At 41.0% G+C, this 27,716-nt stretch overlaps 1 protein-coding gene across 2 annotated transcripts in view; it reads right to left on the bottom strand.

The window, feature by feature from the left end:
- PLCD1 (phospholipase C delta 1) overlaps positions 1-27,509 on the bottom strand; it is a 1,599,641-nt gene extending 1,572,132 nt beyond the window's left edge. Inside the window, exon 1 of one of the 2 annotated variants that reach the window (XM_044067556.1) lies at positions 26,933-27,509. In XM_044067556.1, coding sequence (XP_043923491.1) covers positions 26,933-27,032 — 100 coding nt within the window. In that variant the 5' untranslated portion in view covers positions 27,033-27,509. The remainder of the gene's footprint in view (positions 1-26,932) is intronic. The other variant, XM_044067555.1, reaches the window with a different exon arrangement.
- Positions 27,510-27,716: the final 207 nt, after the last annotated feature.

Genomic DNA, 27,716 nt, shown 5'->3' with positions numbered 1-27,716 from the left:
CCCATAAGGAAGGTGTGCAGATCTAGTTCTCATTTATGCAGAGATTCTTTAGCAGATGTTTCACCTCTTCTTTGCATATAAAATTTAGCAAATATATTATTTTGGATGTTTTACTGCAGGCTTAAAGCTGAATCTTATCTCCTCTTATTCCACATACAGGAATTGCACTTGTTCATTCCCTTCACATTGTTCATTGGTTCATAGGTTCATAGGTAGGTACTAGGCTATTGGCCCTAGGGCCTACATAAGCCTAGTCAAAAAGGTACCCTGGCTTTCACCATGCAAGAAAATTATTTTCCTGTGCCCCTGTCAAGCAGAGCCACAGAAGTGATCCCCGGAGTGAAGTTCTTATTTCCCATCCAGTCATCAAGACTTTTCTTGAAGAGTGCTAATGAAGAGCTTTGCTTGATATAGATAGGTAGTTTGTTCCAGAGTATGGGAAGTCTCTGGGACAGGAATCTATCCCTCCAGCATGTTCTGTTTATTGTGGTGACAAGGCTTAGGTCCCTAGAGCATGTAGCTTGGAGGGATTGGGATTTCTTTAAGTGGAGCATGTCCAACAGCTCTGGGTTTGACATAGCTTTGTATGTTAGTCAGAGATCGCCTCTGAGTAGGCGATATGCGATGGAGTAAAGCTGGAGTTTTTTGAGATGGTCTGCATAGGGCATCTGTTTGAGGCCTGTAATTCTCTTTGTGAGATATTTCTGCGGCCTTGTTGTAGGTGTCTTGTGAGGTACATACCAAAAAGGGGCATTCCACTCAATAATGGGTTTGAGTGCCGAGTAGAGGGGAACAATGACCTCTTTTTTCCTGGATGAGAAACCTTTTGAGATGAGGTGTGCCACGTAGAAGGATTTCCTGACTAATGCGGTGATGTGATTATCAAAGGAGAGACTTTTGGTATTAAGTAGATTACCGCGTATGTGGTAGTTCATGGGCACAGAGTTTTTACCAAAGGGGATGACAATGCACTTTTTGGCATTGAGCTTGAGGCCATGGCTTTGACACCAGGCATCTGTCTCAGTGAGGCCCTTTTGTAGGATGTCCATATCGTTAGGAATTTCGATTATGGCTCCTAGTTTGCAGTCATCTGCGAACTTCATTAGCCAAAGACCTTCTGTGTTAGCCTGTACTTAAGAGAAGTAGATACCAAACAGGAGAGGACCCAGGACTGAACCCTGTGGTACTTCACTTGTCACTGGTCTGAAGTCGGATTTGGAGTCTGCTACTTTCACAGTGTGGGTTCTGTCAGTGAGCCAGTTGGCAACCCATCTTGTGACATAGGGATTTATACCTAGTTTAGTGAGTTTATCGATAATTCCAGAGTGGGAGATAGTGACGAAAGCCTTGGCAAGATCTAGGCAGGCTGTGTGAACCACCTTACCCTCATCTATGGCTATGGTGACTGCTTCAAAGAAGTCTATCAGGTTTAGGAGACATGATCTGCCTTTTACAAACCTGAACTGGGTGGGGTCCAGAGTTTGGAGATTACCAATGTCTTTATTTATAAGTTCCATGATGATACATTCCATGGCCTTGTAGACCAGGCTCGTCAGGCTAATGGAGTGGTAGTTCCCAGGGTCCGTGGTGACTCCCCCTTTGTGGAGTGGGATAACCATCACTGTGCACCATTCAGTGGGCACAAAGCCTGAGGTGAGGCTATGATTGAACATGGTACTTAGGTGGGGTGCCAGTTCATTCTGTAGTTCATGTAGAACGCAGCCTGGGATGCTGTCAGGTCCCATGGATGCTGTGTTCTTGGCTTTGGAGAGTGTGGTTTTTACTTGTGCAGCCATGATTACAGGAACTTTGCATTCTTACAGTATAGAGATGGGCCCTTTAGGGGGTGAGAGGGGGGTAAAGTTAGCACTGAACCTATCTGCCAGGATGTTGGCAATATCTGTTGGTTCTGTATACTTAGTGCCATTGTGCTGTAACTCAGAGCAGATCTGAGTGTTGCCATTGAGATTCTTGACATAGCTATAGAATGCTTTGTGGCTGTCCTTAGAATCAGTGGCGATTTTGTTTTTGTAACTAGCTTTGGAGGATTTTATGAGGGATCTCAGCTTCTTACTGAAGCTGACCAGGGAGTTCCTCCAATCATGGGATTTACTCTTTTTTGCAACAGTTTCTTTCTTCTGTTGTAGAGTTTGTTTAGGGCAGGTGATTGGCTTCCTTTTTTTGGAGGATAGCTTCTTGGTTCTGTTAGGGATAGCATGATCCATGCACTCATGTAAGTGCTTATAAAGTGCATTTGTGTAGGAATCAGCAGTCGTACCTCTATTGTCCATCTGCATGGGTGCCGTAAAGTTTGCCACTTCTGTCTTAAGAAGCGTGAAGTTGGCTTTGGAGAAATTTTTTTATGGTGGATTCCCTAATGGGGGGTGGGGGCGGGATGTGGATGTCTAGGGTGATTAGCTTGTGGTTGGATCTGACCAACGAGGAATTGACTTCTTGTGTGGAACACCGGTCGCCCATGTTGGTAATGACCAGGTCGAGGATATTGCTGCCCTGGTGAGGGTGTGGATAAGTTGACTGAAGGCGTTGGAATTTATGAAGTCCAGAAAACGTTGAGCAAAAGAGTTGGTACATGAGTAGATTTCCCAGTTAATGGTGGGGTAGTTGAAATCATCCATTATTAGGGTGTTGGGTTGTACCCTAATATTTTCAGTGTATCAAGAAATGAGGAGTGGGAATCCTGGGACATGGTGGGGGATCTGTAGCAAGCTACAATTTGGATTGTAGTCTTACCCAGAGTTAGTTGCATTTGGATAATCTCGGATGCATTACACTGAGCAACTACCCTGGAAGTGTGGATATCCTTAATGAATATGGACACGCCTCCACCTTTAGTGTTTCGATCCTGGTTAGGTGGCCGAAAGGTGTGGTGTGAATTACAGCCTGGTAATGCAGGGGTGCTCTCTGGAGCCTTGAACCAGGTCTCTGTCACTGCACAGATGTCGATGTTCTCCATTTTAAGGAGTGCCTCAAGTGAGTGCATTTTGAAGTTTAGACTTCTAGCATTGAGTAGCATTACCCTCAGCTTTTGCTTGCTTGTACCTGTTACGGTGGTGAATTTGTCATTTGAACCTTGCCTAAAAAAGGCACTATAGGGGTGGCAAGAGCCTTAGCCAGTATCCAGAATCCCAAGGGCAACAGGTGCAGGCCATCTCTGGCAAAGCACCGTGGTCTGTCGATCATGTCATCCCAGGCAGACAGATACTGGATCCCCTTAGAATGACACCAGAAGCTCAGCCAATTGTTGAAGTCAATCATTTTGTCCTTGTACTGTGGTATCATTCTGGGTGATGACAGGATGCTACTCAGGGCTAGGGTTGTACCTGCCTGGGCTACAAGATCGGAGAGCTCCTCCATGTCTCTTTTCATGTAGTCCAGGGAGGTACGTCTCAGGTCATTCCCACCAACATGGACAATGACAGAGTCCACTTGTTGTGGAATGAACTGAGTGCATGCCCGACAGGCAGCTGACAGTAACTTTCTCCTTGTTTAGCCTGGTGAGTGGAACATCAGTGTGCCTGACTATAGAGTCACCTATGACTAGAGTGTTAGGTACGTTGTTATGCCTTATGGGCTGTGGTTGAGTGGCACACTGAGGTTGTGGGCTATGTCTCATTTGGGTTGTGTTGGGGGAGTGGAGGTTGCTTGTGTTTCTGCTTTGGAGGTCCCTGTTGCTTGGGTAGATTTTTTTTGATAGCCTCCATGAATGTAGGTGTGTGTTTTCGGTTTCCATGTGTGTGTTTTGGTGGTGTAGGTTTTGAGGGACTATGTGATGAGTGTGGTGTGGTGCAAGTGCTTACCTTCTCCTCTTGACTGTCTAGTTCAGTCTTGGGTGAAGAGAGCTTTGCTTCCAGTTTGGCTATATAAGTGCATCTCTCACAGGTTGTAATGTTGGGTGGTAGGAGGAGAGGGTTGTCTGTGTACATGAAGCAATTGCTGCATTGCCCCAAGATGCCCAGATTCATCAGGTAGACAGGAGTAAACACCGGGAGCTGACCCTTAGACATGCCTGGATAGGTGCTTATTTATTAAGTACTAAAAACTTTTTCCTCTAGACAAGTGAGGAAAGTTGAGTGTTGTAGTAATTTGTAACTTATTTAGTGCTTACAATGAGTTCTAAACAAGTGCTGAGCTCAAAGAAACAGATCTGAGTGCTAAAACTAAAAAAACTGGCTAGTTCTAAGGGAAAATTTGAAGAGCACACTTTATGGTGCCAGGAATACTTTAACCCTAACTAAGCGGCGATGCATAAAGTGTATTTTTTTTTTGTTTTAATATAACAGTAGCAAATGAGCAAACTGATTTAAACAAATTAACCAATTAACCAATAAAAAGCTAAAAACTGAGCCCCGTTCCAGCAGTCTTCGATCAGACATGTTCTAACTGCACACTCCTGCCACTAGGGTGCAGGGGAACCTTCTCCAAAAAAAGATGGCCTGGATTAGTGCTCGTAATACAAACAAAGCTAGATTCAATAGGTCTGAATCTAGTTTATGCTACAGCAACAAGGCGTACCAATTTCAGAAAGAAACAGTTCAAATAAGCAGGCACAATAAGCCTTTAACTAGAAAATTCCAGCTCAGAAGGGCAGAATCCACCCTCTCCTCCCACAAGAGTGCAGCCCACACCTTCTTAATGTAAAATAACTGGCCCAAAGCCCAAGTGCTTTAACCAGACCTAATACACTTTTAGAATAACACAGTATTGCTTCAATCAGCAACTCCCAACTTAGAAGGATGCAAGCTACCTGTCCTGCCACAGAAGTGCAGACAACAAACCTTCTTAATGTAAAACAACTGGTCTGAAGCCCGAGTGCTTAAACCAACGACTTAGAATAACAGATACAATTTAATCAGGCTACTAACAAGCAGTAATAAATGCAGAAGAATAAATGCAATTAAATACTTTTAAGAACAGGCAGCAAAAGCAAAATAAACTAATAAAGTAGAAATAACCAAAAATACAGTAAAAGCAGAACAGCTGCATGTCTTATTGTTCTGGGTATGGCGGGCTCAGGCAAAACTACATTTGCGCTGGTAAAAGTACACTTGTGGCAACGTTTGGACAAAGAGTAAATAGTGAAAAAAGAGCTGTAGGGGAAGCTTTTGTAAATACTTCTGAGTAGGGTGGTATTACTGTCTGAAGGAGCAAAGAGTAAGTTGTTAGAAAAGACACAATGCATGTTTCAGAATCACCAAATATCCTGGCTATAATCCATTACCCTGTCCTGTTACAGTTGGTTTGTTGTGAAATTAAACAATCTACTGTTTGGTTCCTTTACACTTTGTTCTCTCTACTTCATTAGATCTTGTCTTGCGCATCTTCATTATTTCACTCCCACTTGGAATTTATTAGTATGAATTTAAAATGGTACATCTGATTTAGAATGACACAATAATATATTTACTCGTGTCTGACACAAAAACGTGCTTGTGCATACTAGGGGGAATATTTAATTTGTTGTCAGTGAAGTGCTTATCCATACATGGACAAGCTGCTGAAGGAGAGATGGTTGGATCAGTGCAGTGCTTGGGTGGACAAGGACAACTACTGAATGGATTATTCGGGAAAGTTTCATTTGGTGTCAGTGAAGTGCTTCTGCATATCAGGACAAACTACTGAAGAAGTCCCTGTGGGAAATCATTCATTTGTGTGTCTAGAGCTGCCACCTCTCTGTTTTTTTCTGGAAAGTTCCGGAAATCAAATCAATTCTCCAGTAGTCGGAAAACACTGTACAAACTCTGGTATTCTGTTTCAAAATGGAAACAGACTTCCAGAGTTTGTTACATCGGCTGAGTTACTATGCTTTTTTACAGAAAAGCATAGTAAATCGACTGAAAGCAAGCATCAGGAATGGAAAAAGTTGGCATTCTCGTCAGCTGATGTCATAGTGACATCACAAAATAGGCGAGTCATGGGCGGGAGAGTGTTTGCGAATGGGCAGAGTTACGGGTGATGCAGGGGTGTGAACTTACTGCAGTTTTAGCCACAATGAAAGGTGGCAACCCTACATACAAGATGCCCCCCCCATATTAGTAAGAACAAGATCCAAGATGTTGTTCCCCATAGTGGGTATACTGATTTATTGTCCCAGGGAGTTTGTATTGACAAGTCCAGGAATTTCTGTGCGTGTCCACTAGTTGCAGTGTAGATTAGTTGGGTAGTTTAGATCACCTAGGAAAATGGAATTGGGTTTTAATACTGAGTGATTCTACCTCATGTAGATAGACATTGTGTGGCTTTCCTGGGTCATACAGGGAGTTCTATAGCTAGATAATATATGTTTGGACCTGAAGAAGGTCCAGTGTATCATGCTGCTTTCCTAGGCTTAATGTGAATCTCTTCTGGATAAAGACTGAGACATCTCCATCTTTTTCCCCCTCCTGTGAAGTTGTTGGTGTAAATGTGTGGAAGGCATTATAGCCCTGCATAGACAGAGTGCTCCCCACAATTTTAAACCATGTGTCAGTCACTATATAGACATCTACATCCTCCGAGGTAGAAGGGTTTTTAGGGAGTGGGATTTCTTGTTTAGGCTCCAAAACAATTACATTTCTTACTGTACTTCTTGTATGGGAAACTGTTCAGCTGACATATATGTTTGAAATTAACACTCTTTTTCAAACTAGCTATGGCTCATATTCGGACTGTGGATAGAAGACTATTCAGTATGTGCAACAGTGTGTGACAAGTTAGTCATTTAAAAGTATAACCTAGCTCAAAGTTGATCTCATCCTAATATAGCCCTCACCCCATTTTACTTAGTTCCACCTATTCAGTTGTTCCCTGTTGAAGGACTTCAGGTGGGAAAAGTGTTGAATGTGAATGTCCCCTGCTACAGGTGTGTACCCTTTGAGAATGGCAATAGCACTGGCACCAGTACGCAAATGACAGCAAACTGTGAGACTGTGACCACCAGGCCATGGCATGTGCCTGACCATCACATACTCCATATCTGTGTGGTTGGTCATGTTGTGCTTCATCAAGCACACTGCTGTGAACATGACCTGCCTACAGTGTGTGCTGTTTCAGTAGTTGTGCCCTGTCCTTAAATGTCCTTTAATGGGATCTGGACAGGTGGGGCACTTTCCTTAGGAAACAAAGATGTGTTACTGGATATGGGTGGTATTCTGTCCTCTACAGCCACCACTAATTACACTGACACCATATCTTCAAATTGTGCTACTGTAACATCACCACAACTATCTGTGTACAATGCAGAACCAACGTCAGGCATGCCATGTTCCACAAAGGAAGACCCCATGACTGTACAATCTGTGAAAGGTGATAAATAAACCCCCATGTATGTGAGCAGTAGGAATATGTAAAAACCCCACTACCTTCTGACGCACCAATAGTATAGATAATAGCCATGCAAAAAATGTAAACAAAAGTACCTCACAGGGTATGCCTTTGGGCCTGCATCCCAGATGTGCCTGACAGATCTAAACATCCCTAAGACATGGCACCAGTGTGCCCCTATACTGTGTTACTGACATATGCAAATATCAACCTGATGTATCCGAAACTGAGATACAGGATGGTGCATCCAGTTCAGCTCCTACATTCAGGCCTCTGCCAGGTGACATGGTCCTTTCAGTATCACCAGAGAGGGACAACAGGAACTCCTCTGGGACAGTCAGGATAGTCTGTGATGGGAGACCACCAAACATGGAAATCTTCTCCTGTGTAATGGCACAGGTCTTCTGGTGGGTGTGCAAGGTCATGTCAGTGGCCCTATAACAGCTCTGATGTGCTGCCTTTTTGTGGCCACCAACTGAATTCACATAATCACCCCTACATATGGTTATGGAAGACCCGCTTGCTCTCTTATACACACACACACACACACATACACATATATATATATATATATATATATATATATATATATATATATATATATATATATGGATCTAGGACTGTTGAATGAAAGTTCAACAGTCCGAATCCACTATCACTGAACACACTTTAGCGAAAGTGCTTTCATCGAAAAAGCGCTTTCACTAAAGTGTGTTAAACAAAAAAAAAAAACATTACATTAACAATTTTGCAGGGGGGCAAGCCCCCTGCACCCTCCATGTGGGGGGGCTGTGCCCCCCCCCGACTTTAATATTCTCACTCCGAGATCGCACTACAGTGGGGAAAAGGGAATTTTCCCTTATCTGCACCGCAGTACAACAGGCATACTTATGCAAACGTGCTTCTTCGGGGAAAAGCACTTTTGCATAAGTATGCCCGGCCGTTAGTGATTCAGTGATGTTGTCATTCAGGGATCAGTACAGATCCCATATATATATATATATATATATATATATATATATTCAACATCTGTCACCTTTGCTCATGGAAGGGGCAGTGGGTTGGGGGTTGGCATATTGGTTAAGGTAAATGTCCTAAGACAAACAGTGTCAGCAGCAGGAATCACTAGCAGTCAGATTACTCTTCTGTACACGCTGTCTTTATTCTTCCATAAAAATCAGAGATTCTGATGAAGTCCCCAGTTTAGGGGATGAAAGCGCTCAATCTGTATGTTTTTTATAGAAGAATAAAGGCAGCTTGTACTGAATAGTTGGCTGACTACTAATAATTCCTGCTGCTGACAGTGTTTGTCTTGGGACATTTTTCTTTGGTGTATTATAGACACTGTGGATACTTTTGGTCATTTTCATATTGGTTAAGGTGTTTATCTCACAGACACAAGGTACTGAGTTTGAGTTTCACTTTCAAATGGGAAATTGGCTACGTTTAAAATGGACCACAAGGGCGGCTATTCTAGTACTTCCCTGTGAACCTATGAACCTATGGAGGGCCTGAAAGCACTCCTGATTCTGCTCGGAAAACTTCTCTAGGCACTTGCTTTCATTAGACAACATGTATCAACTTGTAAAAGTAGGCAAACAGCTATGGCCAGTGAGTGAATGCATCATATTTGCAGCAACAGCCTAACTGGTCAAACACCCATGAGGCGACTCTGCCACCAAACGTGCCGCACCTATCATACACCAATATCCCAGGACAAGTCACAATAGCATTCCACTAGGGCAACATAGAGACAGGCTATTGTGTGACACTCACTATTTCGGTGGCCTATGTTTACCTGTGCCCAGTACAGCACAGCTATCACATGCTCCATATATACCTGCTGGCAAGTACCAGTGTTCTAGTGTGATGTTCCCTCCCATCCCTGCCCACTATATTCCATATCTGATCCACAGACACAAATGCAGTACATCCCAACATAGTCCCCTCTGTATGAGCTGCATTGCAGGTATTATAGTACACCTCACTCAGCTTCACAGCCAATATGTTGGTGGGCTACTGCTACCTGCATCTGAACCACATCTTCAGTTATTCATTGTTACAATCCTTACTCTGCTCCTTGCATGCCTGTCAGCAGGTGGATATGGAACCCCTCCAAATATCTTACATTTATTCAGTCAGTCTTCTCATCTGCCTATGGTCAGTGTACCCCTACTTCATCAGATGTGCCTCACTCCTGTAATCTGCAGAGCACTTTGGTTGCTGACTTCAGACCTCCATCATAGCCCTACCTCAGACTCACACATCCCTATCAGCAGATAACTGTTGAGCAGCCCTGTTACAACAACAAAACAGTACTACTGTTATGCGTTCATTATCACCACTTGCCACACTGGCTTGTTACACTTAGCATAGCTGCTGTGGAATGGTCCTGTACTCTGTAGACAGATATCAATATCCAAAAATGTATGTTCCAAATGCTATTCCTACAAAATTGGGAAGTTGATAAGTGCAGCAATGGCTGCAGCTGGTTTGGATGTACAGTTATGAGACTCGTAGCATGGAAATTATCCTAATGAGGCAATTTAGTGTAAATGTCTCTGAATTGTACATTTAGCACACTATGCCCCGGTCCCACACTGTGCAATGAAGCTAATGTCTGACTGTGTATATTCCTTGAATACTGTATGTCAATAACGTCTTTGGGCCCACTGGTTTCTTAATCAGCCACAGAGCCCCAAAACATGTTAGTTACATGGGGCTAATACCTTCTACCTAGTGTATTTCTTCCCCTCACATCACTCTAGTTATATATAATGTAATTATGTATATTGTAAGGTTATACAGATGGTAGTATATGACCATACGGTGGCACTGGGGTCCACTGAGCTCGCTGGCCATCAATGTAGACCATGTGGTGCCTGCAATGTGTGTTGATGTGCATCCACAGAAAGGCCATAGTTTTCAAATGTAATGAGTGTGGGAAGGGCCCCATATCGTGCAGAAACTGTTCTGAACTTTCTATATAGAAACTACTGTGAGCATCTAGTAGGGGACTCTTGTGAGGGTCCCTAATACAAATTGGAGGTATGGATGCTTGGCACTGCCTTACTGGGGTGGTAAGTGATGCTGTAGCCATCACCCACTCTGGTGAATAGTACAGGTGATTTCTCCTGTCCACCTGGTGAATCTGGGCATACTGGGGCAATGCGGCAATTGCCTCATGTACACAGACAATCCTCTCCTCCTACCACCCAACACTACAAGCTGCGAGGGATGCACTTACATAGCCAAACTGGAAGCAAAGCTCTCTCCGGCCAAGATTGTGCTAGACAGTCAAGTGGAGAAGGTTAACACCTGCATCACACCTCAAGTAACTCATAGCCCTTCAAAACCAACACCATCAACACCCACACATAGCAACACTAAACCCACATATGCGGAGGCCCTTAACATTAACCTGCCCAAACAACAAGGACCTCTGAAGCCGAAATGCAAACAAACACCAGTCACAACCAAAGTGACACATAGCTCACAACATGAGTGTGCCACCCAACAACAACCCCTAAGGCAAGACAATGTACCCAACACTTTAGTCATAGGTGACTCTATAGTCAGGCACACTGATGTCTCACTCACCAGACTGAACAAGGAGAAAATTACAGTCAGCTGCCTGTCGGGTGCCAGGATACGCCACATAACGCATGCACTCAAGTCACTCCACAACAAGTACAAATACGACTCTGTCATTGTCCATGCTGGAGTGAATGACTTGAGATGTACCTCCCTGGACTACATGAAAAGAGATATGGAAGAGCTCTTGGATCATGTGACCCAGGCAGGTATGACCCTAACCCTGAGTAGCATCCTGCCTTCGCCCAGAATGATACCACAGTATAAGGACAAAATGATTGACTTCAACAATTGGCTAAGCTTCTGGTGTCATTCAAAGGGGATCCAGTATTTGTCTGCCTGGGAAGACATGATCGACAAACCATGATGCTTTGCCAGAGATGGTCTGCACCTGTCACCCCTGGGATTCAGGTTACTGGCTAAAGCTCTTGCCACCCCTATAGTGCCTTTTTTAGGCAAGGTTCAAAGGATAAAACCACCACTGTAACAGACAGAAGCAGGCAAAATCTGAAGGTAATGCTACTCAATGCTAGAAGTCTAAACCACAAAATGCACTCTCTTGAGGCACTCTTAAAAAGGGAGAACATTGATATCTGTGCAGTAACTGAGACCTGGTTCAAGGCTCCAGACAGCACCCCTGCAATACCAGGCTACAATTGTTACCACACTTTTCGGCCACAAAACCAGGACCGAAACACTAAAGGTGGAGGAGTGTCCATATTCACCAAGGATATTCACACCTCCAGGCTAGTTGCCCAACACAATGCATCTGAAATTCTCCAGGTGCAACTAACACTAGGTAAGACTGCAATCCAAATTGTAGCTTGCTGCAGATCCTCAACCATGCCCCCAAGATTCTCACTACACCTTTCTAAACATACTGGAAAATATTAAGATACAACCAAACACCCTAATACTGGGTGATTTCAACTACCCTGCCATTAATTGGGAAAACTACTCAGGTACCAACTCCTTTTCCCAACGGTTCTTGGAATTCATAAATTCCAATGCCCTGGATCAACTAATCCATTGTCCCACCAGGTGCTCCAATATCCTAGACCTGGTCATTACCAACATGGAGATAGATGCTCCACACCAGTGGTCACCTCCTCATTGGTCAGGTCTGACCATAAGCAAATCACCCTTGACATCCACATCACACCCCCACCCCCCCAGTAAGGAAACCTCCTTAAAAACCTTCTCCAAAGCCAACTTCAAGCTACTGAAGTCAGAAGTGACAAACTTCACAACACCCACGCAGATGGGATCTGTAAGTTCAACTGCAGAATCCTACACTAAGGCACTGTACGAGCACATCCACTCTTGCATGAATCGTGCCATCCCAAATAGAACCAAGATGCTCTTCTCCAAAGAAAGGAAGCCAATCTGGTAGTCCCCTGCTATAAACAAACTATACAACAGAAGGAAGAAACTGTTGCAAAAAAGAGGAAAATCCAAGGATGCAAAAAACTCCCTCACCAGCCTCAGTAAGAAGCTGAGATCCCTCATAAAATCCTCAAAAGCTAGTTACGAAAATAAAATTACCAAAGATTCCAAAGACAATCACAAGGCATTCTATAGTTATGTCAAGAATCTAAATGGCAATGCCCAGATCTGCTCTGAGTTACAACAGAATGGCATTAAATATACTGATCCCAAGGATATTGCCAATATCCTGGCAGATCGATTTAGTGCCAACTTCACCCCACTCTCACCCCCTAAAGGGCCCATCTCAATACCAAAAGATTGCCAAATTCCAATAATCATGGCCACACAGGTAGAAACCGCACTCTCCAAAGCTAAGAATACAGCATCCATGGGACCAGATGACATCCCAGGCTGTGTACTACATGAACTACAAAATGAACTGTTGCCTCACCTAAGTGTCATGTTTAATCATAGCCTCACCTCAGGCTTCGTGCCCACTGAGTGGCGCACAGCTACAGTTATCCTGCTCCACAAGGGAGGATCCATCTTGGATCCTGGGAACTACCGTCCCATCCATCTGACAAGCCTGATTTGCAAGGGCATGGAATGCATTATCATGGAACTTATAAAAAAAGACATTGGCAACCTTCAAACACTGGACCCCACCCAGTTTGCATTTGTGAAGGGCCGATCTTGTCTCCTGAATCTGATTGACTTCTTCGAATCAGTCTCCAGAGCTGTGGATGAGGGTAAGGCAGTCCACACAGCCTATCTGGACCTCGCCAAGGCCTTTGACACCATCCCCCACTCTGGAATCATAGATAAACTTACTAAGCTGGGCATAAATCCCTATGTCAGTCGATGGGTTGCTAACTGGCTTACTGACAGAACCCAGACAGTAAAAGTAGCTAACTCCAGATCCATCTCCAGACAAGTGACAAGTGAAGTACCTCAGGGTTCAGTCCTGGGACAACCCTTATTTGGCATCTACTTCTCTAAAGTACAGGCCAACACTAAGGGACTCTGGCTAACAAAGTTTGCAGATGACTGCAAACTGGGAGCCATTATTAAATCCCCAAATAATGTGGATATTCTACAAAAGGGCCTTACTGAAACAGATGCCTGGTGCCAGAGCCATGGGCTCAAGCTTAATGCCAAGAAATGTATAGTTATCCCCTTTGGAAAAAAACATGTACCCATGAATTACCACATAGGTGGCAGGACACTAAATATCGAAAGTGTGATGAGAGACTTAGGGACACAGGTGGACAGTGGACTCACTTTCGATAACCACATTGCCACAACAGTCAGGAAATCCTTCTAAGTGGCACACCTCATCACTAAGGGCTTTTCATCCAGAAAAAATGAGGTCATTGTCCCCCTGTGCTCATCCCTCATTAGACCCATTATAGAGTATAATGCCCCGTTTGGTATGTACCTCACAAGACATCTGCAACAGCTGGAAAGGCCACAGAAATACCTCACTAAAAGAATCACAGGCCTAAAGCAGATGCCATATACTGACCGTCTAAAAAAGCTCCAGCTATACTCTGTGGCATATCGTCTACTCAGAGGCGATCTCTGCTTAACATACAAGGCCATGTCAAACCCTGAGCTGTTGGACATGCTCCACTTAAAGAAATCCCAATCCCTCAGAGCCACACGCTCCAGGGATCTAAACCTTGTCATCACAATGAACAAAACATGCTGGAGGGATAGGTTCCTGACCCAGAGACTCCCCATACTCTGGAATAGATTGCCTATACATATCAAGCAGAGCGCCTCATTGGCCCTCTTCAAAAGGAACCTTGATGATTGGATGGGAGATAGGAAATTCACCCCGGGGATCATGTCAGTCACCCTGTTAGACAGGGGCCTGGAGAAGTAAATATTGTGGGAAGAAATATCCAGGGAATTGTTATGGCTAGGCTTGCATAGGCACTAAGGCCGATAGCCTAGTAACAACCTATGAACCTATGAACCCATGAACAGGTATTGAAAGAGTCACCTAAAGAGGTGTTACTCTGACCTTCTTAAACCATGGAGAGTGGAGATTAAAGACAGGGACCCAGAGTTCTGCAGTAAGTATTACTGACATATGTTTACTTGTACTTAAGTGGGAATGGGTTTTCAGCTGTATGTAGACCTTGTGAATAATGGACATCTTTCTATTTCTGTTTTTCCACACCTGGTCAAATAGAGGACAACAGGCTGATTTGCCAGATTTGTCAAATAAGTGTTACAGCTGGATATTTGTTAGAGACCTGCATAACTGTCCATGTCTGCATTGCTGATAATTATTTTAACCACTGCTTACAGCTTTACCTTGCCTTATGTGCCAGATACATTGTAAATGCAGACTGAACTGTCATTCTTACTGGTGGTACTAGGATTGTGTCTAGGCTAACAGTGGGTGCTCCACCTGCATCCTGGGTGTCATCATCTATTTTGCACCTGATCATCTGCTTTCCTTCAGTGCCATGATCATGGTCTGGTCCCTGCAATTCATACATAGTACCCTGGTCAGTCTACTGTGCCTTATCTGTTCAGTATCCATTCCAACTCCCCTGCTAACATCACTTGCTCCTGGCATATCATGGACATGCATCTGACAGGCCAGACTGTTGCTTGATGTTTCATGGGGACTGTTCTATGTAATTGTGTCTGTGTCCCATGTGTATTATGTCTGGATATCCAATAGCATAGCTAAGCTATCTGGCACTCTGTGCAATTGTCCAGTTTGCTGCCCACCCTCTCAAGTCCAAGCTGAGGAGCAAAAAAAGTCCTTTGAATGGTGAGTATGAAAAAGAACAACAAAAAAAACAGTCCTCTCAAAGACAGGACAAAAAAAAATCTGAGGGCCAAAAAAGTCCTGTCAGAGTAAGAAAAAGCATGCTGCTGTTATCATAAACAAAGTGCTTCAGACTGCATTTCAGCCATGACCACAAATACAGTATTGATATTTCTTTCTGGATGCCAGTACTACTGTACCGCATCAACACAATCTGCTGATCTCACCACCCTCCAAGCACCTTGTGCCAGGACACTTCTGCCTTTCAGTCCATGTAATACATGCCCATATTGCCTGGATCAAGGATGGACTACTCCAAGCACCCTACCCTTGGTAAGGCACTGGAAGTACAAGATAATGTTTCAGACTTTAACTCTGAAAGAAACTAATTCACTTAACATTCTAGGTGATAAACGAAACTCATGTTGTGAAATGAAACAAAATGTGTTCCTATACACATTCAGAAACAGTTCAGTCATAGAGACATTCTGAGCAATTTACAGAGCCTTTCTAAAGTCTTTCATGATAATGCCAATTTACTTACACTACAGGCTTAGCAATTTGCCAGAAAACATCACATACAAATAAGTACTAAATTTTGATGCCATGCCAATGATACATGCTGCAAGGAATATATCATTAGCTCTCAGGAATAGAAATGAACAAGAACTGAAGTAAATAGATAGTTTAGGAGTCATTACGAAAAATATGAACCAAAAGAGTTGATGAGAACTACGGTTATTTTATAAATCAAGACAAGATCTGCATTTGTGTGGATCCACACGGTCTAAATAACCTGAAAAAAATGAACTCTACTTGCTGCTAAGAGAGGAAGACTTTGGGTCTTAACAATGTCAAGTTTGTTTTAACATTAGATGTAAACTAAGTGCTATTATCTATGAGCAGAATATATGCATATATATGTGTATGTATATATAAACAAGACATCACACATAAACACAACATAACATACAAACACACCTACCTATAAGCCCCCCTGTACCCCCCACACACCCCCTACTTATATATACTAACTCTGAGGTCGCACTAAACACAAAAACACACAAAAAACACCACTACACACACTCACACACACTACAATCCCTGCCCAATACCCTTACGTAAACACCACTTACCTGAATCCCCAGCTAAATCCACAAACTGCACCACACATCAAGAACGCGACACCACGACAGAGGATTTGACATTTCCACATTCGAGACTGTACAGTTTTGCGTAACTGCACTTTTGACTATTCAGTCTCGAAATACTGAAATTCGACATTTTGGTATTTCGAGATTGTCTAGTGAACCCACACATATATATATATATATATATATATATATATATATATATATACACACACACACACACACATATATATATATATATATATATATATATATATATATATATATATATATATATATATATACACATATATATATATATATATGTGTGTGTGTGTGTGTGTGTGTGGGATCTGTGCAAATGTTCGAAGTTTCACTTCTTCAAACCCACTTCACTGAGTCCACTTGTTCAAAGTAGTGTAACTTCGAACATTGACTTCGGCAGTCACACTACAGTGCACAATGGGAATATTCCCTTTTCCCCGCTGTAGTGTGATTTTGGAGTTGGTATATTTAAGTAGGGGGATGTGGGGAGATGCAGGGGGGGCTTGCCCCCCCCCGCAAAAACATGTTTTAGTATTTTTTGGGTCGCCCAGGGAACTAGACTTCAGCAAAAGTGCACTTTCTTTGAAGTGAACGTTCGCTGAAGTGTGGGTCTCCTGCTCTATTTCGAAGAAGTGTTCTTTCGATGTAGAGCAGTAGAACCATATGTATACATCTATACATATATATATATATATATATATATATATATATATATAGATACACACACACACATATATATATACATATATATATATATGCACATATTTAGATATATATGTATATATATATATATATATATATATATATATATATATATATATATATACACACATACAGTGGATATAAAACATTTACACACCCCTGTTAAAATGCCAGGTTTTTGTGATATAAAAAATGAGACCACAATAAATCATTTCAAAACTTTTCTCACCTTTAATGTGACCTATAACCTGTACAACTCAATTGAAAAACAAACAAATCTATCACAGCAGAATGCTAGTCTACTTGGCCACTTGTAAAAAATGCCCCTCATTTTATGTGGGCAAAACCGAGAGAACACTTAGGGAGCGAATATATGAACATACTAACGACATTAGAGTAAAGAAAGACACCAGTGCCCTCTATAAACATTCCTTAGTGTGTGACGGTTTTGCTGGGTTTTCTTTTGGTATTTTAGACTTTATTAAAGAAAACAACAGGGGAGGGGACATTAAGAATCTTTTGTTGCAAAGAGAGATAAAGTGGCAATTAAGACTGAGGTCCAACTATTCTCCTGGTCTTAATGAATACATCAATATAAAAGCTATTTTAATAGACAAAGCTGCTTTGGTATGATTGTATTATTATAAAGGTATATTATTACAAAGGTATTCTATTGTGAAATTTGTTAATTTTACATAACATACATATACAGAACACATACTAAAACATAAAAAATAAAAAATAAAAAATACTATTTTAATTCAATATTTTTCTTATTATATACCCCCTACATGCAACATACCCAATACACTCCAGATTTAAACTTAAGTTTCATCCCACCTTTTTACCACCCACTTGGTTGTGTGATTTAACTTGCCCAGGGGAAATGTTTCCCGGTCAAAAATTGGTAACTTTTTTAACCTTTTTAACTTTTTTATTTTTAGAATTTTGCCCTACATATGAAGTTTACGTGTGTTTTTTAACACATTCACTCTGTTCTAGAAGTTTTATGCACTTTACACTATTATCATTGTACTGTATTTGGTTACAACATAGTTTTTATAGTATTACACACAAGAAAATCAATTCTTATGGAATATTTTATTGGTTTTCAACCTAGGTTGGCTTTACATGAAATAGGTAGTTAATGAAAAAAGTTTATGAAATTAATGAAAAATATTGTATTAAAAAATGCATACAAAATTTAACATACACTTTTTCATATATAATTTTTAACAATTTTTAACACTGCTTTTGATTATAAATTTTGCATTGTAATGTTTTAATTTATTTGTTGTGCAGAATTCCTAATTTTTCAGGACTTATAGTAGTAGTATATATATACAGAAAAAATGTTTAATATACTAAAAGGGACTCGATGGAAGGGTTAATTTCACCACCTCCAGTCCCTTTTACCTTTAAAAGACAATGTATGTTTAATTGATTTAATTATTGATTAATTACCAATATAGAACTGTATAAATAATCAAGGCACCAGAGGTTTATTATTCTGAAGAAGTCTGCTGTGGGCAGACGAAAGCGCTCATTTTAATTTTGGAACTTTGCATTAAAGGAATTTTGGTCTGTTCAGTACGGAACTCTTTCATTTGTATTTTTTGCGTATTGGTTTTTACTTTGTAAAGTGCCATTTTGGTATCAATGGAGTATGGGGACTGGGGTGGGGAGTGCACTAGACACCTGGGCTTACTTTGTAAAGTGCCATTTTGGTATCAATGGAGTATGGGGATTGGGGTGGGGGATGCACTAGACACCTGGGCTTACTTTGTAAAGTGCCATTTTGGTATCAATGGAGTATGGGGATGGGGTGGGGATGCACTAGACACCTGGGCTTACTTTGTAAAGTGCCATTTTGGTATCGATGGAGTATGGGGATTGGGGTGGGGAGTGGACTAGATACCAGGTAACTTTGCTTATTATGACCTTGTTAAGACAAGGAAAATTGTTTCAAATAAGGGATAAATTGCAAGTTAGTAACAGTAAATCTCAATTCAGATCTAATGAACAAAATGGGTAAAACACTAATTGAGCAATTGTACACAACAAATTAAGGTGGGGACTATCTATTTTCATAACAAGGGACACCAGTGGTATTTAATGCAGATCAGTACCAGATTTTTTTTCTTTTTCAACTATTCTTCACAGATATCACAAAGTATATCTAACAAAGTCTGCAGATGATTGCAAACTGGGAGCTGTTATAAAGTCATCCTATGACACCAAAATCCTCCAGAATTAACTCTCACTAGAAACTCTTGATGTACTAAAATGGAGTCAGACTAAATGCTAAAAAGTGTTATCACTTTTGGTAGACAACCCATCCCCTAATCATATTGTTTAGACAACACACCTCTACAAAATAAAAATGCTGTTACATACCTATGTACTTGAGTTTATAAATCTATCTAACTCGATCAACCATCATGTGACAATTGTTGTTAGGAAATCCTTTTATTTAACTCAGCTGTTGCCCACAAGAATATCAGCAGTATCTAAATAAGTAATAACTCCCTTACATTCAGCCTTGGTCAGTCTAGTTATCCATTGCAATATCCCCTTTGAGATGTATCTCACCAATCATATCAAACAATTACAAAGACCCCCAAAGGTTCCTAACCAAAAAGATCACAGGCCTAAAGTCTCTGAGCTACCAAGAGAGGCTGGAAGCTCTCTTCCTTTCTTCTGCATCTTACAGACTTTTGAGGTGAGAACTCTGTCTCACTCACTGTGCCTTTAGAGACCTGACTGTCCTATACCTCTTGTTTCTCTGGAAATTCAATATCTACCCCAATACCAGAACTAGAGACCTAAAGCTTCACAAAAATGCAAATAAAATATGGTGGAGGAAAATATTTATAACCCAGCAGATCTCAAACCTCTGCAATAAACTTCACCTGCATGGCCAGTAGTGTGACTTACTATCTTCTTTTAAACGTAAACTAAATGACTTGATGGATATCAATAAATTTACTCCAGGACTGACCGGTGTGGTCCACCTAAAGAAATGAGGTATGGCCTGAGGGATGGCAATGTTAGAATGGTCATGAGACTCAATGTCCTTGTAATATCTCTTAAACTACAATCTATATAAATGTGGGAAAAGGGATATGCTTAACCAAGTATGCAGATGATTGCAAAGTGGGTAATAAAATTACTTTTTTAAAACTTCTTATGGGATGGTAGAAATAGCTTCACTGCATCTCCCTCCTCAAATGGAATTGGCGACTATGCAGAGTTCGACACCAATGCTTTACACAAACACCTGTACAACTGCATTGTCTGGGCCGTCCTTGATAGCACCAAAACAAACTCCTCAAGGAAGAGCAAACCTGCCTGATGGACAACTGCCATTAACAGTCTTTACAATAAGAGGAAGAAATTGCTGTCTAAGAGTAAGAGGGAGTGAACCCTAAACTGGAAACACTCCCTCCTCAGCTTAAATAAGAAAATAAGACCTATTGTAAAGTCCTCCAAAGCAAACTATGAATCCAAATTAGCTTCCTCAACTAAGGACAACCATAAGGTGTTCTTTAGTTACATCCATAACCTAAAAGTAAAGCCCCAGATTTGTACTGAACTGGTAGTTAATGATACCACATACACTGAGCCTGTGGACATAGCTAACCTGTTGGCCAACAGGTTCTGTGAAAACTTCACTCGCCTGTCCCTGCCACATGTACCCCCATGATATCCCTACCATCTGTCTCCTACCCTGTATCTCTAAAAGCAGGTTATAAATGCCCTCTCTAAAGCCAAAAACACAGCATCTATGGGACCTGATAACATCCCAGGCTGCATCTTACGTGGGCTCCAACAAGAATTAGCAACACCATTGGGTACTTTTTTCAATCATAGTCTAAGCACTACCATTGTCCCAGCTGAATGGAAAAAGGCCAACATTATTCCCTTGCAAAAAGGTGGTGCTTCCACTGACCCCAGGAACTACAGCCCTATTAGCCTAACTAGCTTTATCAGCAAGGCCATGGAGTGAATCATCATGGACCTTATCAACAAAGATAGAGGTAATCTCCAAACACTTGACCCTACTCAATTTGGATTTGTGAAAGGGAGATCATGCCTGTTAAACCTGGTGGACTTCTTCGAGACAGTCACCAAGGCATTGGACGAGGGGAAATCTGTGCATACAGCCTACCAAGACTTAGCCAAAGCTTTTGACATTATCCCCCATTCAGGCATCATTGACAAAATAACCCAGATAGGTATCAACACTTACATCGTTAGATGGGTCACTAACTGGCTCAATGACAGAACACATATAGTCAAAGTAGGAGAATCCACCTCCAACAGCAGACCTGTAACCAGTGGTGTTCCACAGGGATCAGTCCTGGGACTTCTATTGTTTGGAATCTATTTCTCCGAAGTACAATCAAGAACTAAAGGCCTGTGGCTGACAAAGTTTGCTAATGACTGGAAACTGGGAGTGGTCATAGAATCTGCAAATTATGTCAACATTCTACAAGAGGGTCTTACACAAACAAATGTCTGGTGCCAAAGTCATAGCCTTAAATTCAATGCAAAAAAAATGTATTATCATCCCTTTCAGTAAGAGCAATGATCCTGCTAGCTACCACATTAATAGCAACATGCTAAGTATACACCCAGTGGTGAGAGACCTGGGCACACAGGTTGACAACAATCTTACCTTGGATCACCATATCTCCACAGTGGTAAGAAGGGCATTCTATATTGCTCATCTCATAAGTAAGGGCATTGCCTCCAGAAAACAAGAAGTTATAACTTCCCTGTACTCTTCCCTTATCAGCCCAATAATTGAGTGCAATGCCCCTTTTGGTATGTACCTTTCCAAACACCTGCAGCAATTGGAGAAACCACAAAGATTCCTCACAAGGAAAATTCAAGGTCTTCAGCATCTGTCCTATGTGGATCATCTGAAATCACTGTCACTTTATTCTGTTCCATACAGACTACTCAGAAGTGATCTCTATTTTGCATATAAGGCAATCTTTGACCCTGCTTTATTGGAAATGCTGCATATCCGTGTCAAATGGTACACTGGTTACTCACTCTAAGGACCTTAACCTGGTATGTGACATTAATAGAACCTGCTGGAGGGACAGATTTGTCTGCCAGAGGCTACCAGACCTTTGGAACAGACTCCCACTTCTTATCAAACACAGCACCTCATTGGCCCTCTTCAAACGTAATCTGGATGACTGAATAACCGTAAATTTACCATGAGGGTTCCACCTGTGTCCCTCTTGGATACAGGCATTAGGTGTTGATCATGGAAACAAGGGTAGAACTTGGCTGGGCTTCTAAGGGCCCTAGGGCCATTAGCCTAGTAACTTCCTATGATCCTATGAGCCTATGATGTCACAGTTTTCCAAGATGGTCTGCAAAATACATACTTACTGTCACAGTAATCACCCTAACTTTAATGACAGTAAATGTAGCATTGTGAGAATTGGAAAAAAGACATACATTACAATTATCAAATAAAAGGTAAAATCATAAAAATATATATGCCATCATACAAGACCCAGGAATAACAATAGTCAATAGTGAAAGATGTAGCTATATTGCCCATAGGATTGCCAAATATTATATATCAAACTGTTATGCCATTTCAGCAGAAAAGTCACTCTGAAACCTTCCATTGTCGATTAGCAGCATTTATTAATACAGATAACACAAGGAACAACAAAGTAAAAATGTTGACAAGTACAAAATTATTACAGTGGCAAAACAACAGCATAAAATCATGCACTGTCTCAACTGACAGTACTCAGTAAACTCAACTGGACCAACGTGAAGCAAAAACTGTCTTGAAAATATAAAACTTTCATATTCTTTTTTGTAAGTTTCATCTATCAATTTCACTGGCCCTCTTAACCTTGATTCCCAGGCCTTATACTGTCCAACTCAACAACAAAGTTTATTATTATTATTATTTCAGGAGGCTAATCTGACAAATGTCTGCCAGCTATCTGTCTCTATCACGGTAAGGTCATTCTGACAAAAATGTTCTCTTGAGAATCTAAGAGTTTTGCATGTCTGTCTTTATCAGTTTTTTGGCCTGAAGGTTATTCACTGAACATAACTCAGCTATACTTTTCCACTAAAGCTGCATTTACTAAGACTAATATGAATTATAACATATAAAGCATGCTTTAAAATATATACATTTTCAATCCTATTCAAAGAGATGAACTGAATATATCTATGTACACAAGCTCTGTTCTAGCAACCAGTATATATTCATCAAACTCAAGAAAGCATATTTGTTAACCCATCTAATTCTGAAGGTCATAGCTAGTCTTTCCATGTAGATCATTGTGTTACTTTATACTTCACTGATCTTAGCTATAATGAATACATTGATTCATTTTGTAGCATTTGAGCAAGACACCTGCTACTATTTAAAAAAGTACACCAGCTATTTACCAGAAACAAAAATCAATGGGTTTGAAATTTTTTTGAATTGTCATTATATTCTGTTTCTTGTAGGTTACTTGGACATAACTTCTGTCTGGCCTATAACATTATGCCTGATCCAGTTTTGCTTGAAAGTCTGTACCTGACATGAACTCTTAGGGGAACAAGTGCCAGATAAGTCTAATACTAAAACTAAATATTGATAATATAAAAAGTGTCAGATGCATTACACTATACCCTCCCAAGCTATAGATTAAGCTTTCCCTTACTATCAGAGTAAGTTAATCATTATATATGCAACACACACACACGCACGCATGCATGCACACACACACACACACACACACACACACACACACACACACACACACACACACACACACACAGAAAGAGAGAGAGGTGGTAAATTGCTAAAATACATATTTCTCTGATGAATAATTCACCTAAACAAACTTACCTAACCAACAACTGCTCAACAGCACATTTTTTGTGAAGATATTTGCTCTAAACTCAGTATGTTTGAAAAAAATATTGTCAAAACACTAATCAACAAGGAGAATTGTTGATTTTGTGAACTTGTGAAAAAGTTAACTTCTTTTTGTAGGGGAGGGTCTGCTGCACCCCCAAATGTGAGGGCAATTTCAACTCCATGGCTGCACCAACTTTAAGACAGGAGAAAAATCTCAAAACCAGGGAATTACTGCCAGGGAACACTGAGACATTGTACTAGTAGAGATTTACAATAGTGTACACTGAGACATTGTAACAGCAGTGATTTACAGTAGTGTACACTGAGACATTGTACCAGTAGTGATTTACAATAATATACACTGAGACATTGTACCAGCAGTGATTTACAATGGTGGACACTGAGATATTGTACCAGCAGTATTTACAATAGTGTACATACACTGAGAGTGTGTGTGTGTTTATACATATATATATATATATATATATATATATATATATATATATATATATAAAATACTAATGTTGAAATATCAACAGAGGGAACAGCAATCAAGTTTCATTGAAGAGCAGTGGGTCATAAGCTTCATAACTGGACACTGACCCTCATCATCATCATCTTTCAGCTTTTCCCATTAGGGGTCGCCACAGCAAATCATCTCTTTCCATTTCTTCCTATCCTCTGCATCTTGCTCTGTCACACTAACCGCCTGAATGTCCTCTCTCATCACGTCCATAAACCTTATCTTAGGCCTTCCTCTTTTCCTCTTACCTGGTAGCTCCATCCTTAGCATCTTTTTCCCAATATACCCACCATCCCTCCTCAGCACATGTCCAAACCAACGCAATCTCGTCTCTCTTGCTTTGTCTCCAAACTGTCCAACATGAGCTGACCCTCTAATATACTGATTCCTAATCCTATCCATCCTAGTCACACCGAGTGCAAATCTTAACATCTTTAACTCTGCCACATCCAGCTCTGACTCCTGCCTTTTTGTCAATGCCACTGTCTCCAACCCATATAACATAGCTGGTCTCACTACTGTCTTGTAGACCTTCCCTTTCACTCTTGCTGGTACCTGTCTGTCACAAATCACTCCTGACACTCTTCTCCACCCATTCCACTCTGCCTGTACTCTCTTCTTCACCTCTCTTCCACATTCACCATTACTGTGAACTGTTGATCCCAAATACTTAAACTCATCCACCTTTACCACCTCTACTCCCTGCATCCTCATCATTCCTCTACCCTCCCTCTCATTTACACACATATATTCTGTCTTAGCCCTGCTGACATTCATTCCTCTGCTCTCTAGAGCATATCTCCACCTCTCCAGAGTCTCCTCAACCTGATTCCTACTCTCACTACAGATCACAATGTCGTCTGCAAACATCATAGTCCACGGGGCCTCCTGTCTGATCTCATCTGTCAACCTGTCCATCACCACTGAAATAATTATTATTGTTTATCAGTTCAGCACAAACTTAAGTAAATAAACAACTTGTTCTGTACATATAAAATGATAGTGCAAGTTATCTTTACTAACATCACTTAACTATTAAGGTATCACTGGAGATAAAAATTGCCACATCCTGTGAAAGGATGCATTTTTATATTCACAAAACCAGAGGTACCAGTGGAGAGACAAATTGTCACATCAAAGATTTTTTTATTATACCCATGCAGTTACAAGAGGTATACATGTACCACATGAGACACATCTGCGAAATTCAGAATGTCCTAAACAGATAAACAGCAGCTGTTACAGTTCAACAGATCTCCCTGAGTGTTGTCAGAAGAATGACATAGGAGAGAATCTGTACACTGAGGGGTTTCTTCAGAGAGTGTATGGAGGCTGTTTTTTTAATCCACATATAGGGGGCTCAAATGCTAGTAAGTTAGAAAAGTGGAAATCTAATGCACAAGTGAGAAAGAGCATGGGTAATGCAGTTACAATGACACTGACAAAGGAAAAACAACACACTAGGAATATTTCACTCATTTTGACACAAACGTCTCTGTCAGAGAAGGAGATAGAAATTTTCTACACTGCCCAATAACAAGTAAAAGTGTACTTTTGTAATAACTTAGGATTTTCACTAATCTGAAAATATTAAAACACTACTGCAGTCAATTTCATCTCATTTTGCACTTCATTTTTCAAGTTTAACAGTGCCAGACCGAATCATTTGCCCACTTGTCACACATTTTGGTGAGCAAAAGTAGTAAAAGGCTTATATGTTAAATATTTGAAGTGGTATAAAGACTTGAGATCTAAGACATACTACTTCCTTGTAACTTTGTAACAACTGCCTAACATTCCTCTCCACCTCTTAGAGCAAGAAATATGGACAAAACCATAAATAAAAGTGGGACAAAGACCCAAAAATAAGGACAATTTTTAAATATCGCTCTTACAAACTTAGAAAGTTGATAGAATAACAGGTTTTGCATAAGCATGACTTTTCTGAAGGGTATGAAGTTTGAAACTCATTATGTCTATCATTATTTTCTAACTTCCATCTTTAATGATTGCCACTGATTTGACAGAAAATCACAATTTTATGAAAATGGACCCAAAATATCAGGTAAAAATCTGGCCATTCTGCGAAAATTTATACAGTTGAGCGGTAAACTTTCCAACTGTATTTAAACATTCAGCAGTATCAGACTCAACTCTGAATGCCATGCGCAGGGAATATATAATCAATTTTTATCTACACTACTCGTTGGTTTTCTTTGCTGCTTTCCAAGTTTAATAATATTTACGAAACAAGCAACAGAATCCACTGCCTCTCTCCTTTATATACACACACACACACACACACACACACACACCCGAAACAATCACATATTATATATGGCACCAAGAACATCATTCAGTAAAAACAATAAATAAAATACGACCTTTCTGAGAAATGTCAAATAGTCACCGTTAAAGCAGTAAGAAATGTAAATGCCAGACGAACGTGTGAGCAAGTGCCCTCATCCTGGTAGTGTTTGCCCCTGTACCCTTACCAAGCCTTGCTGCGTTTTCTATGGCCACACTGTGGGAAGCGTCCTGGGGTATCCTGTCCTTGTACACTGGACGTCGTGCTTGACCCCAAAAGCACTGCATGGTGCCCTGACACGTTTTGGTTCAATGGCTTGGCAGGTGTGAACGAGCCTGGCTCGGCTTAGCACAATCACTGCTGTCCACTTCCTACCCGAGGTTCCTGTCACCACCGGTGTGTCTTGTGCATCACCTGCACCGTTACCCCTTTCACGTTACTACCGTCGTGCTAACTCACTGCGCGCGACGGTTCACCTTTTACACTATAAACATTCTGTAGACCTCTGCATACGGGGCTGGTTCCCGGACAACGTCAGTAAAACAAACAATGCAGTCATCTTCTGAAGCAACTGCCAATACTGTACAGTACTTGATGGTGTGAGGAAGAACAAAGGTCAAGAAGGTTTTATTCTTAATTGTACATCTTTCCTATTTCCATTCTTCTGTTACTATCACAGTATCAAGAGAGAGGAGGAGCAACACGAAACAAACAGGAAGGGTCTGATATCTCACGGTACCAGCACTAAGTGCAGTCTAAGGCGTCCAAAGTCCACCAGCATTTTCCATCTGTTATTGTGATAGCGACCAGCAAGATTTATGCCTTACTATGTCTCTTTTAATCCTTTCAACAATATGCTTCAGTCATGCCAGAGTACAATGCACTGGTTTACCTTTACTACTTATTTTGGAAGGCGCTGTTACCATCCACCTGCTCTGTGTGGGTCTGTCAAAACGTGCATTCAGAGCCTG

This window comes from Protopterus annectens, chromosome 3.part1 (assembly GCF_019279795.1).
Source record: "Protopterus annectens isolate FY-2018-M chromosome 3.part1, PAN1.0, whole genome shotgun sequence".
In the NCBI taxonomy this organism is placed as follows: Eukaryota; Metazoa; Chordata; order Ceratodontiformes; family Protopteridae; genus Protopterus; species Protopterus annectens.
Note: the sequence above shows the minus strand (reverse complement) of the source record. Positions and strands in the feature narration are given on the sequence as shown.